General features: G+C 37.8%; 1 protein-coding gene across 6 annotated transcripts in view; it reads right to left on the reverse strand.

Moving 5' to 3' along the window:
* The window catches only part of EML4 (EMAP like 4), a 161,456-nt gene that overhangs the window by 6,404 nt on the left and 134,465 nt on the right, over positions 1 to 20,587 (reverse strand). For all 6 annotated transcript variants that reach the window (XM_058551357.1, XM_058551355.1, XM_058551358.1 and 3 more), the window contains 2 exons: positions 11,218 to 11,306; positions 9,525 to 9,622 (listed from right to left, as the gene is read on the reverse strand). In XM_058551357.1, coding sequence (XP_058407340.1) covers positions 9,525 to 9,622; positions 11,218 to 11,306 — 187 coding nt within the window. The remainder of the gene's footprint in view (positions 1 to 9,524; positions 9,623 to 11,217; positions 11,307 to 20,587) is intronic.

Consider the following 20,587-nt stretch of genomic DNA (forward strand, 5'->3'; position numbering starts at 1 on the left):
ACATACAACTATCTACTGGGGCTTTGAGGGAAAAAACTTGAAAAAAAAAAAAAGAACAGCTAGATCCAATATAATCATCTGATTACTTAAAACATTCCTTAAACAGGAAGACAGTGATCTTTTTCTGCTTACGTTTTACTAACATTGGGAATTAAAACAAAAAAACTACTAAATGCTGTATTTTGTTGGCTTCGCATGTAAGCATTTGATGATTTCCAATAAACTATTTCAGATAAATCACACAGGTCTAACGGTCTACCAAAGTTAATGGAGACTCAAAATCACTTTTATGTCCTACAGTCTGGTAAAACATTTAATTTCTATTGTAGTTTTTGAATGACTAGCTTACTGCACATGGTTTTATTTTTTAAGTTAAATTCAAAGTATCTTAGGTGTAGTTTTTAATGATTTATGCAGAGTATTCTAATTATTCCAGTGCCCTTCTGAAGTCTAATGACATGTCCTAAAACCTCTCTGGAGCTATGGTCTCCATCACAGTGTTGCACGGCAAATACACATATTTATACATTTAAATAAATTTAAATTATGTGAATTTGAGAAATGTGAAGCTTCCTGAAATCACTGAGGATTAGGTGGTATATTGGAAAACAGGTCAGGAATCACTTGCTAGGCACACAGAAGACCTACAAACTTAACAAGAAATCAATTTTCAATGCCAAACAGATGCCATATGTTTCTTGGATATCTTCTGAATACGGCAGGAGGATGGGATTCACACAATTCCTTTTCACAGTGCACATGGGTCTGCTGCCTGGCTCTGGAGTCTGGAGAGGCCATGCTTCTAGGATAAGAAAACTGCTGCTACATCAATGAAGGATTTAACCAGATTAATCATGGCAAAGTCCTCCAAGAAGTATTCATCCTAACGTAGAAGTACTTAAAAATATCTGAATCTTTGTGAAAAGCCTTTAATAGCATTACTTAGAAGAGCATCAAAAGCATTGTATGTATGCATAATATTCATGTAACTCACATCTGTGTCGGACAGAGAACATATTTAGAAGGTAAATCAATATAAAATATTCTCAAAAAGGACTCGAGTAGGAAAAGTTCCTAAATTTAGAAAAGACCTTGGCAAGTTATCAATTCATATTGGAAAACAAAGAGAATATTTTTTCCCTGGTATGGATTTCAATAAATAAGCAAAGAAAAGATTAAAGGCATCTGTTAGGGGTCTATAATGTTACCTTCCCAGACACCACTTCAGAGTATCCCTTGCCCCACCCAGCTCACAGGCCATGGAAGGTACACTGTGCACACAGCGTGGGGGAAAATACCCTCAAATAGCACCTGAAGGGCACAGACACAATTGGGAGCAAAATCTAGGATACCGCCTTGAAAAGAAACAGGAAGGTGTTCTAAGCTGGCACTTTCATTACTGAAATGAATTAGCTGAATGGTATAAACACAACAATCACAAGTGAGAGAGCCCAAGACTACTACTCTGGAAAAATCAGAAATAGTTTAGCTGAATCTTTGTCAATTACATGAAGGGTTGTCATCTACATCAGTAGTTTGCAACCCTGGCTGTATATTAAAATTACCTGGCGAGTTTTAAAAAAAAAAGTACCAAGGTCTGGAATTAGGGATCTAACTGTTTTCCTAAGTAGTTATTCAGGTGTCCCCTCACCATCTAGAGCAATGCTGTCCAAGGGGACATTCTGCAGTGATGAAAATGTGTATCTGTGCAGTCCAATGCAGCAGCAACTAGCCATCTGTGCCTTCTGAGTACTCAAGATATGGCCAGTGCTCCCAGGAACTGAATTGTATTTAAGTTCATAAATAGAAAGTTGTGGTTAACATCTGCGACGCTGGATAATACAGGTAGAGAACAGTTCATTTTTTTCTCTACTGATTTGAAATACCTCTTTTATTATCTAGTAAATTTCCATATAAACAGAGATCTGTTTCTGAACTCTTCTCTGTTCCATTAGTTTATCTGCCTATTTATTCCCAGCCAACCGTGATAGTTTTGTGGCATGCGGAAAATTTCAGATGAACTTTAGAACCATTTTATCAAGCTCGTAAATATGTTGAAAATGTAAGACTGCATCAAATTTAGAGAATAATTTGTAGAGAAAAGTCATTTTTATCAAGTCTTTTCATCTAGAAGCATGTTATGTCTTTCTTTTTTCAATTCTTAGTTTGTCTTTCAGCCATGTTTCATATAGCTTCCTGTGCTTTTCTTGCTAGGTTTATTCTCAAAGCATCTCAGTTTTCGTTGCTACTGCAAATAGGATTTTTTTTCCCATCACATTTTTGATGTGTTTTGCTGGTGTGAGGGAAAGCTGATCCTTAGAGTATAGACTGCTGGGTGCCTGTCTAATCCACATTCTCCCCTAGGGCCCAACTAAAACACTGTATTTCCCAACCTCTTTTGTAGCTAGGGGTGGCAGAAGTTATTGAGTGGGGGCTTCCAGGAAAACTTTAAGAGAACTGACTTAGGAGGAAGAGTGTCTTTTTCCCCCTTGCTCTGATCCTGCCTTCCTGGAACTAGGATGTGATAACTGGAGTTCCAGCAGCATCTTATTGGGGCCAGCCAGGTGGCGTAGTGGTTAAGTTTGCACGCTCTGCTTTGGTGGCCTTGGGTCCGCAGGTTTGATCCCGGGCGTGGACCTACGCACTGCTCATCAAGCCATGCTGTGGTGGCATCCCACGTACAAAATAAAGGAAGATTGGCACAGATGTTAGCTCAGGGACAATCTTCCTCACAAAAAAAAAAAAGATCCCAGCAGCATCTTATTGAGGATGATGGAGTAGAAAGAAAGAAGGATCCTGAGTCCTTGATGACTTCTTTTAAATGAGAACATCTCTCTCATTTGTTTAAGTCACCAGATACTGCAATATAATTCCTAACTGTTATAGTAATATTGAATCCTACTGCCTTATTGAAATATTGCATTAGTTTTATGGGTTATTTTCTTGGAGATTTCTACATAGGCAGTTTAGAAGTCTTTTACTATTCTTCTCTTTTTAATATATATTTTCAATTACCATGATCCTGGCAAAAAGAACACTAATTTTTACCAGCACTCTTGCCTATTCTAACAGACTTTGTAATGCTTTTTTGTACATCACTACAACTTCAATATAACATATCTCCTGGGCTAAGATCTTCTGAGTAGCAGTGTTAAAAGGCACACAGGAATTTGAGTCCATCAGAAAGCCATTATGTTGGCACTTAGGTGCAGAATAATCTTAATTCCACTGCAAGTAGAATAGAACCTTTAGGTCAATCAGAACACTTAAAACTCTTCCAAAGAAAATACACAACTGGGACCGGCCCCGTGGCTTGGCGGTTAAGTGCGCATACTCCGCTGCTGGCAGCCCGGGTTCGGATCCCAGGCGCGCACCAATGCACCGCTTCTCCGGACATGCTGGGGCCGTGTCCCACATACAGCAACTAGAAGGATGTGCAGCTATGACATGCAACTATCTACTGGGGCTTTGGGGGAAAAAATAAAATTATAAAAAAAAAAAAAGAAAATACACAACTGTCCATAATTAAAAAAACTGTTTCTGAACTTTCAGAGATTCATGTTGAATGCTGAAATCACCCCTACGTATAACCCAGGGCTCATCTTGTTCCTGAGAATAATGCTGCTGCTCCTGCTAATAACACCTAACATTTACCGAGTACTCTCTATGTATAGAGCATTAAGTTTAAGTGCTTTACATACATTATCAACTCTAAATCTCATAGCTACCTTAATGCAGATGCCCATTTAGTAGGTGAAGAAGTTGAGGAGGCAGAGAGAGGTTAAGTAGCTTTTTTGAAGTCACATAACAAAGAATTGGTGGAGCTAGAGTTCAAACTCAGATCAGATGATTCTGGACCAAATTAAGCACAGCATTTAAATCACGGTTATCTTTTACTCATTTCTGTAACACGGAAGATGAGCAGAAAGTAATTCAAAAGTAGCATTTTAAGAAAAGCAATTTATAAGTAATCAAGGACCTTTTTGGTACATTTTCAGAATAGTACAGGAAAAGCTGAAGTAAAGAAACCAAATTGTACTGAAAGCAAGAAAACTACATAAAACCTCACAACACTCAGGGATCTCTGAGATAGCCAACCAGGAGTCTTCAAAGTCTTTTTAACTATAAAATCTTTCTGTCATATTAAATCTTACTTGAGAAGCCCAATATATAAAGCAAATAAAATCAGATCTATAGTAGCCCAGCCCCACTCCCAAATCCTAGGGCTTTGCTGGAGACAAGTTAAAAAGAGCATCTGAATCCAAAGCTGTCTTATAAACTTTTCTATAGCAACAGTTACAAAACTAAACTGCTTACACAGTGAATATAGGATACAACTATGAACCAATGAATCCTATAGTTTAGTCAAACCACTTTTTCTAATATTTACTAAACACTAAGAAGATGGCAAGTTCTCATGAGAAGTAGAAGAAAGAAAAAAGGTCGTTCCAAATTATATGATCTAATTAAGAGGCACAAAAGACCACCGGTCAGGTCAAGCAGGCTTGGAGTGTATGCTGGAGGGGGATTTGGAGGGCCCCACGTCAGCAGGAAGACTGCTCCGAGGGGCACACGTGGGAAGTCAGAGGTAGAGACAGGCCACAGCAGAGGAAATGAAAGGCTGCCATAGACAGACAGTATACAGGGATGACTCCATTCTACCTCTCTTCCCCTCTAATCCTCAGCCGGCCAGGAGAGGCCAAGCTCACGAAGGGCAAGTGATTTCTTGTGCGATCACTGGGGTTCCTTGCAAGAGCTGAGCCAGGACCAGGCATGCGTAGTAAACAAACTTGAGGTGTGTGTTTGTGAGGTGGTATCATCTGCCACGTAAGAGTAAGTACAAAAGCAGCTTCAGCAGAAAATATGTCCACTCACTCTTCTTAATATAGATCTTCGAGGCAGGCACATGTGAGTGCTAATCTATAAGAAGCAAATACTGAGCAGAGCTCTATCATCTTATTATTACTGCTTTCACAGATAACGAGACTTACGCCTTTCTGTGGTATTTGTGATTGTGATATTGCTATTTTACAAGCAATGTCTTAATGGCTATATGCCAGAAATATAATGAGTGACTAGTCTAAAATATAAGCAGACATACTACGCTAGTTAACGTCCATGATAGAGGAAAAAAGGCTTCTTGTTGGCAGACTGGGCTATTTGGAGAAATGAGGCAAATGAAGCATCTTACTCTCCCTTCTGCACTATTCCAAAGTTAAGAAACTCCTTTAAAAGCTGGAATGTACTTATTTCATACTGCACCTATTTTTGCTTTGTTTCTAACGTGACAAAAATTGCACAGCATAAGAACTAAATGCAAGGGTTAGAAATGGGAGAGAAAAGGGAAGTGACAGGGTATGTGAAAAACGATTAAGCCAGAAGTGCTCTGAGTTGGCTCTTCTGGCATATGCTGAGGTTTTCCAGGGTTCTAAGGACTGAACAGAGACACATCAAAGTTTTAACTCAGTCTTTATCACCTTTGGAGACTATCTGGTTTATCCATGTACTTATACTGTAAGAAACTGTATTGAGATTGGCTTGATCAGAGAGGTTAAGAACATATAACAAAGGATCATGATAAATGACTTCCTGCTATGGCTGCCGTTTCTTATTCAAGATAGATAATGCTCTCTTCTACCCTTTATATGCTAAACATTTTATGATTCTAAATGAGATCAGACGTAACATCTCTAAAGAACACTTAGAAGAGGGGATATATAATAAATCTCCAAATTTATAATTCATGCTAAGTTTTTTGAAACACTGAAATTTTAAGCAGGTAACGATAAACTTCAGGAAGATGATGAGAGATATTTGGGGTCATTAGAAAATGGAAATAAGTTCCAATGAATGGAAGAGCAAGTTTTGTGTGTTCACGGAAACTACAGTGGATGCTCCCCAGGAACCTCTGTGAGTTGAACTTTAGAATTAACACAAAGCAAATCAAAGCAGAAAAAGGCAAAGAAGTCAGTCATAAAAGCTCCAGGGCCAGCAAGTCTAGAGTACAACCTGACTGCATGTAGGAATCTGTCCAAAGAAAGCGTTATTCAGATGGAGGTGGGGGTACGGTCGTCAGCAAAGAAAAAGGAGTCACCAAGGCAAATGTGGGTAGTACCAACCCGATGTCTAGGATCGAGAGACCTGAACCAAGACCAGTTCCAGTGGCAGCTATTGCCCGACTGTGGATGTAGGTGCTGAGCATGCTCACCTTTGGATTATACTCTGGTTTCACATGCACTTTTTTGCCCAAACGGAAGTACTGGCTGGAGGGTGCTCATGTCCTGTCCCCTTGGCTTTTATATATCTTACTTTAAATGAATAAACTGGCATGCTGATTATGAGCTGGTTTCCTGAGGCTTGCTTACAGAGAGAAAACTTGGTTGGCCAGAGGAAACCAGGATTCAGTCCCTTTCCAGTTCTTATTGAAAATTGATATTTTATAAACCAGCTTTGGAGAACTTGGATGACGTGAGTCTGTCACTCTAAAATGGATCCTGTCTTGTTTCTTAGCTTATGAGATTGAGAGCAAGGCTTTGGCCTGTAACAACCTTGGCAAGCACACCACTGATTAGGGACTCATGCGTCAGCCAGCTGCCCTCTACCAAGAAGTGCCCTTTTGTGTCCTTGGGTATCAGTCATCTTTTTAATGGGCATCTCCACATAAGGTGACGCCATGAAGAGGGACAGGCTCTGACTGTGTGGTTACAATTTATTAGAGAGACATTTCCTAAAGTTCTAAGCCCAGTATGCTTTTGCAGCTATGGGGTCACTTAAATGTTGACTAGTAACAGGTAAATATTGGAAATAAAACAGAAAACAGCATTTGTATTTGGAACTCTGAGAGTAGTTCCAGTTGCCATACTTTAACAAAGACTTAATCTTCACAACAATCCTATAGAGTAGGAACTATTACAATCTCCAATTTTAAGATAATAAAATTAAGACTCAGAGAAGTTAATTAACTTGCCTAAAGCTGCAAACTAGTAAGCGGCACAGCCAGCATTAGCCTGGTTTTGTCTGTCCTATACCATAGCAGATGACAGATAAAAGCAGTTAATATGCGACTATAAGACCAGCTGGTAGAAGCAGACAGCAAGGAGAAGTGACAGCTGGAAGCAAAGCACAAAACAGAAGATAATTAGAAAAGCAGAGTAGCTGAGCCTTTCATTAGAGCCTCAAATAGTACTATAAACTTTATCAGTTCCTAGGGATATCTCAAAACAATACTTTCAAATGCGCTAAAGATAAAGCTGCCTAATTAAAGAAGGCCAAGTCTCAAGCAATTGATAAACCTGCCATTTCTTAACACTTCCAAGTCATTCTCATTATCTAATGTCGCACATTGCTGTTTTCTTTCTGGATCAGCTGTACTGTAAGAGCACAGTACAATAATATACATATTGAAAAATCTGAGGCATTATCGTACATTGGAAAGTTTGCTCTACTAAGAGTTAGGAGAACAGGGTTCAGGTCCCGGATCTGCCACTATGTCAAGAGGCGACCAAGGACAAGTCTTTTATCTTTTCTGAAACTCAGTCTCTTCAGCCATAAAATGAGGGCTGAGCTAAGTAAGCGCCACAGTGATATCTATAAAATTTTATGATTCTACAAGATTAAATTATATTTGGTATACTCTGTTTATTAAGACATGGACTTTTTAAAAAAATTGAGCTAGGGCCGGCCCCGTGGCTTAGCGGTTAGGTGAACGCGCTCCGCTGCTGGCGGCCCTGGTTCATGTCCCGGGCGCGAACCAATGCACCGCTTCTCCGGCCATGCTGAGGCCGAGTCCCACATGCAGCAACTAGAAGGATGTGCAGCTATGACATACAACTATCTACTGGGGCTTTGGGGGAAAAAAATAAATAAATAAAATTAGAAAAAAAAATCGAGATAAAAAATAAGAAAAATTTGGTGTCTGGTAGGATAAACTTCAGTAATCTGAAAATTCCTTTCAGTGGAACATTTCATTTGATCATGTTGTACAATGAGGCACTGTTGTACTATTCGATATCACAAATACTAAGATAATAAATCAATTAAAATAGAGATTTAAATAAATTAATGGATAATGATTCATAATTTTTGCCAAAGTAAACAAATATTTCAGATAAATTCTAAAACTTTGAGGTTGCTTACAGACCAGTTTCATAGGCTGATTTTAACATATGGTACAAAATATGCAAAAACCAAAAAAGGCAAATAAACAAGTCTCTTCTTTGAATAGTAAATGGCCTGGATTTTACTAATGTATATGCTTCTAAAAACTAATTCTTTTATTTATTCCCCTAAAACTGTTTGGTGATAAAGACTGTTAAAGGATCTGTGCTACTAATTCATTAAGTGATCTGCTCATCCTATGCTAATTTCCTAACATACACACCCAATAACTTCATTTTCTTAAAAAATCACAGTTAACACACACCGAGTTACTTATTATGTGCCAAGCATTATTCCAAGTATTTTATATGCATTAACTTGTTTTAATCCAGTGAAGCAGAAACTACAATTATCCTTATTTTACAGATAAGAAAATTGAAGTAGAAGGTTTAAGTAACTTGATTGAGGTCACACTAGCCTATAAGTAGTGAAACAAGAATTAAAATCCAGGTAGTCTGCCCCCAAGTCTGGGCTATAACTGCCTGCCTTTCTCATCCTGTCTTCAGCTTGAATGTATCCTCTTCAAAGACAAGGAAAAAATCTTACGTACATTCCTGGTACCTAGAACATTTCTCTAGTTAGCAGAGCACCTGCCATAAGGTAAGTAAGTACTCAGCATGTCTACAGAATTGAACTGAATCTTCATCTTACACTGATAATCTAATCAATCAGAAATGGGCAACTAATTAAAGGAAATATGCTTCTGTTAATTCTCTTAATGCAGACAAATCTCTGTATAAATTATTTTATTTATTTTGGTGAAGAAGATTAGCCCTGGGCTAACATCCATGCCCATCTTCCTCTACTTTATATGTGGGACGCCTGCCACAGCATGGCTTGATAAGCGGTGCGTCAGTGTGCGCCTGGGATCCGAACCTGCAGACCCCGGGCTGCCAAAGCAGAGCGTGCAAACTTAACCACTACGCCACCAGATCAGCCCCTAAATTATTTTATTTTTAGTGGTAGAGAGGTGATATAGGAAACTGCCGAGTGTCAGAGGTGGGCAGGATCATGGGACACTGAGATTAAAAGTGAAATATCCTTTCATTTCTGACTTGCTCCATTTCAAAAAGTGTTATTTTCTAAGTGTGTCCTATGGAAATATCTTCGATTTAAGAAACTGCCTTAAAACTAGTCAGAGAGAAACAAGTTATTAAACTCCCATCAAAAGGAGAAACCTCCTAGAGTACACAGGGAACTACAATATTCTACTCTCAGGTAATCTCAGTTTCCAAAGAGATTCAAGTTTAAAACAGCTAAGGAGAGAAAACAATGGATACATCAATGGAAATATTTAACTCTCTTTTTAACCGAAGTAAAATTTTCCAACAGTTTTACAACTTAATTTATTTTACTTCACTACTTACGGTGCACTTTCCATATCTGCTATATTTTCTTCCATTTTCTGAGACTACATAGAGGTAAATAAAGTTGTCATGAGATCCTACAGCCAGGAAGGTGCCATCTAGAATGAAACAGGAAAAAGTGTTGACTAGAGAAATATATTGATAAGACTTATTTATTGTTATTTTATTGGACCTATACCAAATGATATTTTACAAATGTTGTTAAATCTCATCAATTTAACTCTTATTTGGTGTTTGACGAATGAATCCTCCCATCACTAAGCACACTTGAAAAACAAATGGTCCTCTGGTCCAGTACACAAACCCTTTTTGGATTCTAAGAGGGGCCTGGGACTCTCCCCTCACTGGAGCCTCATCTCCTAGTTAGCTACAAACTGGCCCCAGGGAGGTTAACCTGCTTTTACAGGTCTAAGTACACAGTATTCATATGGCAAGCTGAGTGTACAACTGCTCATTTCAGCCGAGCACATATGATCTCTCCAACTACGGGGAAGTTCTCTTGGGAAGGGACCACGTTCTCCTCTTTTATGGTCTCCTCCATTGTACTTACCAAGTAACAGATGGTCAATAAAGTCCATTTGATCTTTGGATTCCTTTTTTTTTGCTGAGGAAGACTCGCCCTGAGCTAACATCCGTGCCAATCTTCCTCTGTTTTGTACATGGGTTGCCACCACAGCATGGCTGCTGACGAGTGGTGCAGGCCCCCGCCTGGGATCTGAACTCAGGCCGCCAAAGCAGACCATGCCGAACTTAACCACTAGGCCACAGGGCTAGCCCTGATCTTTGGATTTTAACTGCTACATCTGCAGTAGTTATTTGTTACTACAGTACTAAAAAAAGCCAAACTAAAACACTAAGTCTTTTCTGCTTAAGGTAACTCTTGCCAGGCTTATAGTTTGAAACAAACACTTCTCCTTCCTTGTAGAACTCAGAGAATAGTATTGTGTGCTTCCTTTGAAACAACTTAGAAGCAATCAAAAAGATTCTTTGGACCCCACACTAATCCAACAACTAGTGAAATACATTTTCGAATATAAGCAAATGTCACTCACACTAACTCCAGGGAAGAATGATATGAATCAAAACCATACTAATAAGGAGAAAAGAGAATTGGAATATGAGGAGACTTAATTAACATTTTGAATAAAATACAAAGAACTATTCAAACAAGGCTAAACAAATTTATCAAATTCTTATGAGTTGCTAAGTATTTTATTTAATTAACAAACCAATCATTACTGTGTAATCAGTAACAATGTAACTAGATTTTAAAAAACTTGAAGGGCCTATAAAATTTATGTATTTTGAATATTATAATTTCTTTTATATTCTCTTATATACAAAGAAAAGGTTGCTAAATAGATGTAACATTCAGCCTAATATCTAGTCAAAATTCTTAGTTTGTGTAGTTCCAAAAAAATGGGATTTGATTGCACTGTATTCTGCTTTCAATTGCAAATGCAGTTGTAACAGTTTGTTCTAAATTTATGTTTGCTTGATGATTTAGAATGTTGTTTAACTTTAACAGATCTTTCACAGTTTCCTGCAGCAGAATTTAATCTGATGTTGGGGGAAAACATATTCAATACTTAACTCTAGAGAGCAGAGAAAAAAGTAGTTAGCTTTACTGAATGAAAATATGCAATTACAGAAAAATGTTGTGAATGCCAGGATCAGGGGTAAATCTGCCTACCTACTGAGTAGCGCATCACAGAGAGCTGTTCATTCCCGTCTGTGTGGATAGAAACTAGATCTCTGGTTTCTGCATCCAGAACAAACCACCTGTTAAGAAGCAAAAATCAAAATTTTCTTCAGATATTTTTTAGCATTTATAGAAAAAATGATTGCTTTTTCTCTTTAATTTTAAGAAATTTTAATAATGCCTTTAAGTATGATGTTTCTTTCTTCTAATGAAGGATGAATTCATTTTGCAAAGTGTTCCTAGACACAATATAAATATACTTATATGGGCCTAGGCATGTTCTCATTTCAATTTAGGTATTCACTGAATGCCAACTGTGTCTCTTTGCTAGGCACTGTCTAAAGAGAAAATAAGATTACAGGATCAGTGTTCTTCAAGATTACACTAGAGCTGGGGAAAAGGCAACAAGCCAATTGAAACAGAACAATTGAGTGCCAATCTCAGTGATGGTGACTATGTATAACAGAGGAACTCAGAAAGAAAATGATGGCAGACACAGAAAAACTTTTAGAGTGATGTAGGTTATGGGTTGAGCTGAACATTGAGGGAAAGAAGCACAGGCAGTTCAGGCAGGAGGAGTGGCAGCTGCACAGGTATGAAGTGAGAAGGAGCATGAACATTATGAAGGTGGGAGGCAAAGGCAGAGGGCCATTCATTTGGTGTGATTTCAAAGGAACCAGCAGGGAGCACTTTGCTTCTCCAATACCTCCAACACCTGCACACGAAAGCTCTAAATTCTTTGAAAGACAGTTTTTCATTCACATTTATAGGAAAAGTCAAAATGTAAAAGCCTATTGAACGGTAAAACAATGACTTAAATCCAACTACATAATAAATGACTCTTATCAGACCTTTTTCTAAGAGCACTCTGAAGGAAAGGATGGTGCTTCAGAAGAGCTTGGTGAGATATGGGGTACAAAGCCAAGACTGGGAACTAAGGCTGGACAACTAAAGGCTGGATAAGTGAGAGGAGGGCAGATTACAGACAGCATGCATAGCTGGTTGGAGGGCTTGAGACTTGAGCACTGCCTGGCTCAGATCAGGCACCAAATAAATATTTGTGGAATGAATAAGTGAACAAATATAAATTAAATCTTGAACATGACAAAAGCAAAGTTTTAGCAAGAATTATTTAACAGTAGTGCAGTATGCAGGAAGAAATGGTTGGGGTGGAGAGAATGGGACAAGACTAGAAAAAAAAAATCACTATTTTAATCTCATGTAACTGGATCGGACAACAAAAGTAGCAAGTTTTGTTTTTAATTATGCAGATGGGAAAACTTCCACTACTAAATTAAGTCAGTGACAGGAATCATAATGATAGTTCCTTTTAATTTTGAAGCATTACAACTAACATCTGGAAAGAGACCATTTCCCCTTCAGATTAAAAGAAATATTATTGAAGAGAGAGGAAAGGGCTTGAAAGAATTAAAAAAAAAAAAAAAAAAAGAATGTTTAGTGATGTTGCTTAACATGCATTAATATATTCAAAGTAGAAGATGAAAGACTAAAAGATCCCAACTTTTACCTATCAATGAAATCTAAGTAAACATGTTCATGAATGAATTTTAGTAACTTGTGAGCTATGGGTTGAAACTTCTGGGTAGCTAACCTAATTCATAAATTCTGTTTTCTACTCAGGTAAGAGAAATAGTTTCTATTTGTGAATACTTGAGTTTAAAGTCCAATTAGCAGGAAACTGGCACTCTGAAGCCCTATCTTGCATGTTTATTGATAATTTCCACTTCAAAAGGTTCATAAGAAACATACTTTATTGCAAGTGGACAGTACCCACAGATTATAGGTATCTTCTGAGAATGTAATTCATTAATCAGTTTTTATGGCTACCACTGTGAAACTTCTCTGAGCCAAGAAACGCCAAAACTGATACCAAGAGTAAGGGAACAAAATATTCCAACTCAGACTGAACAGTCACACCTGAAGAACAATGAGACACAGTGCCACTCTGTAGGTATAAGGTTTCAAGTTTTTAATGAGTTCATGGAAACTTTACTATACTTTCTTGGCATTTAAAAAGTATCAATTTTTGGGTCAGCTTGGTGGCGAAAGCAGTTAAGTGGCGCGCTTCATTGTGGCTGCCCGGGCTGCGCTGGTTTGGACCCTGGTTGCACACCGACGCACTGCTTGTTGAGCCATGCTGTGGCGGCGTCCCATATAAAGTAGAGGAAGATGGGCATGGATGTTAGCTCAGGGCCAATCTTCCTCAGAAAAAAGAGGAGGATCAGCATCGGATATCAGCTCAGGGCTGATCTTCCTCACACACAAAAAAATAAAATAAAAAAAATAAAAATAAAAATTATCAATTTTTATTTTGGAGAAGGCCTAACGGATACTGTCTTAAGACTTTCCAAGTCAGTTTAATCTTCCTAGGAAAATTGCAAACAATTTTATCTTTTGGAAACTCCCTTAAAAAGTAGTTAAAAAAACAGAATGTCTCTTGGTATAACATGTAGAAACCTAAAACTGAGTCACTAACTGGTTAGAGATGGTAGCTATCAAAAAAGAAAAAACCAAAACCCTGCCTACTTTTACTATTTAATTACTCATCAGAGATTAATTCTTCTACTTAGGGTAATTTTTAGTAATAATTAAATAACTTTGTTATTAAAAGTATACAATTTCCTTATGGACCCCCAGCAATAATTTTAAAGCTCCCATACTTTTCATTGCATGAATTAGGTTCTACCTTCAGAAAAGACTTTTGGCTCAGGACCCACGTCCTTAACAAGGGTAGGGAGAGAACAACAAATCCTCTAGCAAAGGAAATTTTCTAGGAATAAATATTTAAGTTTTCACTGCGCTGAATTGTATTCTTTTTTGTGTGTGTGTGAGGAAGATCAGCCCTGAGCTAACATCCATGCCAATCTTCCTCTTTTTTTTGCTGAGGAAGACTGGCCCTGAGGTAACATCCATGCCGATGTTCCACCACTTTATGTGGGACACCGCCACAGCATGGCCTGACAAGCGGTGCATCGGTGCGCACCCGGGATCTGAACCCAGGCCGCCAGCAGTGGAGCGCACGCACTTAACCACTACGCCACAGGGCCAGCCCCTGAATTGTATTCTTATTGTAGTCTTAGAGTATATACGTTGGAACCAAGCTTCTGCTTTAAGGTAATCTGGAATCATTACGGGGCTCTATAGGCCTAAAAGACCTAATGGATCTTATAAATGTAATTGCTCAGTATCAGAGATGGGAAATCTTTGGCCATATATTTAAAATAATCTAACTTGTAAGTTAAGTATCAAAACATGGTACCATCATTTACCTTGCTGACTTTTTCAAGACACTATATTGATTTCTTTGGTGGCAAAAAATAATCATAAGATTTTAGAGCTGGAAAGTATCATGCTTTAAAGTCCCAAAAGGAATATATATTTGTTTATGAGTTTAAAAATATTCATCATAAGATAAAGTGTATCCTCTGGGTGGCAGGTTTGTAACTCCCCCGCCTGCTTATTTATGATCTTCTAACTTATAAGAATAGGAATGTGGCTTTTATAATCAGAAAAACATAAAGTCAAAAACAGGGAGAAGAAAAGCCTAATTCTACCCTCTTACTTTGCAAATAAGAACACTGAAATCCTATGATATCAAAACAACTGACCAGTCATCAACCAACTAGTTAGCGGCAGAACCAGGACAGAGCTTCTGGCCCTTGTGCTTTTCACCAGGGGAAGGTGTGATCCCATGGAAAGTGCTCTCTCCTGGTCTTTGAGATACACTAACATTTAGGGATCCAGAGAAGAAAAGAGTCAGCAAAGGAGGCAGAACAGGAGTTTATAATCTAACTGGGGAGACAGAATGAGTTCATAAAGTGGTAAATAGTTCAAAGTAATATCAATTAGGGGGCTGGCCCAGTGGTGTAGCGGTTAAGTTCGCGTGCTCCACTTTGGCGGCCCGGGGTTCGCAGGTTCAGATCCCAGGCACGGACCAATGCACCCCTTGTCAAGCCACACTGTGGCAGAGTCCCATATAAAGTAGAGGAAGATGGGCACGGATGTTAGCTCAGGGCTAATCTTCCTCAGTAACAACAATAACAAAAAAGTAATATGAATTAAGTAATAAGGATTATGAAGTTTCAGGGCAGCAAGTAATCGCTGAGGATGTGGGTGGTCTAGGATTTCATCACATCAAATATGGCAAAGATAGGTGGACATAAATAGGTGGAGAGGAATAGATAAGAAATTACAAAAAGGGCTGGGGTGTACATAAAGGACAACAACTTGACCATTCTGGCTGGAGAAGTGAGGGACAGATTTTTAATGGGCTTAAAAGCCAGGCTAAACAAGTTTGGATTCCACTGTTTAGGTATCAAGAAGCCTTTAGAAACATTCTAGTCCAGTTAGTTCATATTTCCTACATTTGCTCAATCCATTCCTCCTGCTTGATATGAGCTCCTCACCCTTCACTGCCTCTTCAAGATCCAAGAACTTCTTCAAGGCAGGACCAATTCCACCTCCTCTGTAAAGCATTCTCTGACCACTCAGGCTCATAGTAATTTCTCTGATGATCTCCAAGCATTAGTGCCTGTTTATTCAAGTAATACTAAACTACTAATATGATATGTTTTTTCTTTTTATGTGTATCTAATTAGGTTATAATCTTCTTGGGGTAGGGACCCTCTCTCATATATCTTTGTGCCACTCACTCCATCTAGTACAGTGCTTTACAAGTTGTAGGAGCTCAATAAACATTTGAAGAGTAACTCAGAACCAGAGTTATAACAAGGCAGAACTCAGGGAGATTCATGCTGATGGAGTTGAAAGACACTGTGCACCCTGGGAAATGAGCTCAGGAGTACTCATGGGCCAAGTTAAGTAACACCACATTACAGAGTGAAAAAGCTATTCTTTTCTAATTAGAACTTTTCTCTTTTAATTATGTCAAAGAAGAATGTCTCAGCTTGTACTAGTATGTCTTTGACATCTCTCTTTTGAGCAGAAGGAGCATTTCTGATGCTCAGAACCTTAACAGTCAACAGTATCGGCTAGAATTTGTTAACAGTACTTTAGCTACATTGTTGGCTTGCCAAGGCTACAGTCACCATCAAAATTGATGAGTTGAGCTGGATCACTTAAGTCTCTCCAGGTCTAGAGTTCTGTGTTTCCATGCTGAAAAACTAAATTAAATTCATTTTTTTTTTTTTAAATTTTGAGGAAGATTGGCCCTACGCTAACATCTGCTGCCAATCTTCCTCTTCTTCTTTTTTCTCCCCAAAGCCCCAGTACATAGTTGTATATCACAGTTATAGAGTTGTAGCTTTTCTATATGGGACGCCACCTCAGCATGGCTTGATGAACGGTGAGTAGGTCCACGCCCAGGATCCAAACCGCTGAACCCAGGGCCACCGAAACGGTAATGTGTGAACTTAACTGCTACGCCCCCAGGCCGACCCCTAAATTTCTTTACCCACCCACTCCCCAGGCTCATTTTCCCAGCTTGCTTCTTTGACAAAGCTGTCACTATTACTGTAAAACAGAAACTTTGGGTCTTCTTTGAAGTCACCTCTCTCAGTCTACCCACTGCTCTTTTCAGCCCTATATGCTATGTATAGTATATTATATATACTGACTCAATTCTGTGGATTTGTTTCTTTGAAACAATTTCCAATTTTAACTTTTGCTTTTTATTCTCCCTATCACCACTTCAAGTCTATTGATTTCTCTAATTCTGGGTGTCTCACCTCCATTTACCAGCCTATAAAATGACTATGGCAAAAACTCCTTCCTTAAATACTGTATGTTGGTTTGAACATACAACTGGGTCGGTCCAACCAAGACCAGAGTAAAGTTTTGTGTAAACTGCTTGGAGAATTTTGTCTGAGCAGATAAAGATCTGACACCCCGGTGGGATGGTAAATATATCTGTGGTTTCTCTGAGGTCTGGAAGTGGTATAAAGATTAAGTGCCTTTTGAGAAATTGGTTTAAAAAAACAGGATGAGGAAGGATGATTAATTGGGATCTTGGAAAAATCAAGCAGAATGCATTTTTACCAATAATTCAGAGATTACAAATTTTCAAACGCATAATGGTTCAGGTTCACATGTATTGTGAGCTTGATGAAGAACTGCAAATCCCATCAAGAAACCCAAATTTTAAAAAATGAGAGAATGTTATATTTGAAAATCATGTGTGGGGGCCGGCCCCGTGGCTTAGCGGTTAAGTGCACGCGCTCCGCTACTGGCGGCCCGGGTTCGGATCCTGGGCGCGCACCGACGCACCACTTCTCCGGCCATGCTGAGGCCGCGTCCCACATACAGCAACTAGAGGGATGTGCAACTATGATGTACAACTATCTACTGGGGCTTTGGGGAAAAGGCGGAAAAAAAAAAAAGAAAATCATGTGTGGTATGCCTAAGTGTAATTTATTAATTAAACATTTTATAGTCATTGGTTCAATAAATCTAAGATTTCAGTAACTAATGATTAACAATTACTAATATATACTAATTTGTATGCATTTGTATGCTTTATATCTTCATTTCAGTTTAGGAGGTATCAGTCTTATTAAAGTCCTTCGTGCCAGTATTATCCTGATACCAAAACCACACAAAAGCATCACAAGATAACTACAGACCAATATCCCTTATGAATATAGATGCAAAAATCTTCAACAAAATACTAACAAACTGAATCCAGCAACATATAAAAAGAATTATACACCATGACCAAGTAAGATTTATCTCAGGAAGACAAAGCTGATTTAACATCTGAAAATCAATTAATGTAATACTCCATATTAATAAAGGACAAAAACATTATCTCTATAGATCAGAAAAAGCATTTGATAAAATCCAACACTCTTTCATGATTACAAATTCTCAACAAACTAAGAATAGAAAGAAAATTCTTCAACATGACAAAGGGCATCAATGAAAAACCCACAATAACATTATACTTAATGGTGAAAGGCTGAATGCTTTCTCTGTAAGATAGAGAACAAGATAACAATGACCACTCTCACCACTTCTATTCAATACGGTACTGGAGTCTCTGGTCAGGACAATTAGGCAAGAAAAAGAAAGAAGCATTCAGATTGGAAAAGAAGAAAACTATCTTTATCTGCAGACTGAATGATGTCGTATGTAGAAAATCCTAAGGAATCCACTAAAAAGCTATTAGAACTAAGAAACAAATTCAGCCAAGTTGCAGGATACAAGATCAATACACAAAAAGCAGTTGTATTTATATATACCAGCTAGTAATACTCTGAAAATGAAATTGAGAAAACAATTTCACTTAAAATAGCAGCAAGAGAATGAAATATTTTGGTATAAATTTAATAAATCTGCAAATTTGTATCCTAAAAACTAAAAATATTTTTGAAAGAAACTGAAGAAGATCTAAATAAATAGAAAAACATCTCCTGTTCATAAACTGGAAGACTTAACATTGTTAAGATGGTGACATTCCCCAACTTGATCTATAAAGAAAAGAAAAAAAAAAATCCTATCAAAATGCCAGCTGGCTTCTTTGTAGAAATTGATAAGATGATCTTAATATTCATGTGGAAATTTGAGGGGTCCTGAATAGCCAAAACAACCTTGAAAAAGAACAAAGTTGGAGGGCTCACATTTCCTGATTTCAAAACTTCCTGCAAAGCCACAATTATCAAGACAGTGTGGTACTGGCATAAAGATGGACATACATATCAATGTAATAGAATTGAAAGTCCAGACAGAAACCCATACATTTATGGCCAATTTTTTGACAAGAGTGTCAATACCATTCAATGGGGAAAGAATAGTCTTTTCAACAAACGGTGCAATAACAACTGGATATCCACACGCTAAAGAATGAAGTTGGATATCTACCTCATACCATACACAAAGATTAACTCCAGATGAATCAGAGACCTAAAGGTAAGAGCTAAAACTATAAAATTCTTAGAAGAATACATAGGTGTAAATCCTTATGACCAAGAGACAAGAGAAAGAATAGATAAACTGGACTATATAAAAATTTAAAACTTTTGTGCCACAAATGTTACCACCAAGAAAGCGAAAAGACAACCCTTGGAATGAAAGAAAATATTTGCAAATCATATATCGATAAGGTATTGTATCCAGAATATATAAAGAATTCTTACAACTCAACAATAAAAAGACAAACCAATTCAAAGATGGGCACAGGATTTGAACAGCATTTCTCTAAAGAGGCTGTACAAGTGGCCAATAAGCACATGAGAAAGATACTTAACATCACTAGCCATCAGAGAAATGCAAATCAAACCACAATGAAAAAGCACTTCACACCCACTAGGAATGGCTACTATCAAAACACAGACGATGACAAGTGTTGGTGAGGATATGGAGAAATTGCAACCCTCATACTTGGCTGGTGGAATGTAAAATGGCATAGCTGTTGTGGAAAACAGTTTGGTAGTTCCTCAAAATGTTAAATAGAGAGTTATCATATGATTCAGCAACTTTACTCCTTGGTACATACCCAAGAGAGTTAAAAACGTACGTCCACATAAAAACTCGTGAATGAATGTTCAAAGTGGCATTATTCATAGTAGCCAAAAAGTGGAAATAACTCATATGTCCATCAACTGATGAAGCAGGTATATCTATACAATGGAATCTTATTTGGCCATAAAAGGAATAAAATACTTATATATGCTGTACAACATGGATGAACCTTGAAAACATTAAGCGAAAGAAGCTAGTCACAAAAGATCACATATTGTACGATTCTATTTATATGAAATGTCCAGAATAGGCAAAGCTATAGAAACAGAAAGTAGATCAGTTGCCTAGGGCTGGGAGGAAGTGGCTGGGGTAATGGGGAGTGACTGCTAATGGGTACAGGGTTTCTTTTCGGATTAATGAAAATGTTCTGAAATTAGCTTATGATGATGGTTGCACAACCCTGTGAACTTACTAAAAACTACTGAATTGTACATGTTAAATGGATGAATTATATGTCAATAAAGCTGTTAAAAAGAATCCTTACTATGTGAGGATTAGCATGTTAAGGAAGCACTATACCCACATGGGGCTATGCATTTAATTTTTTTCCCTTAGACATTACATTAGTAATACATTCTTTTAAAATGGTAATTTTATTTATCACTGTGATAATTTATTCACACTTGGGCTTACTTCTTGATTACAAGCAGTAGAAGATTTCTAGATATGGACATGATGTTCTTTAAACATTTTGCTAGTCACCTTTTCTGGATCATGCACAATTCAGACATGTGTTGCATATACTAAAAAAAAATTCCTTGCCCTAAGTGTGACTTTTTTCAGGCTTAGGGGCAGTGATAATAATCTGAATGGCTACATTGAGGAATTTCCAGTTTTAGACAGTATAGCCAGGTATTCAGAA

This window comes from Diceros bicornis, chromosome 12, assembly GCF_020826845.1.
Source record: "Diceros bicornis minor isolate mBicDic1 chromosome 12, mDicBic1.mat.cur, whole genome shotgun sequence".
NCBI lineage: Eukaryota > Metazoa > Chordata > Mammalia > Perissodactyla > Rhinocerotidae > Diceros > Diceros bicornis.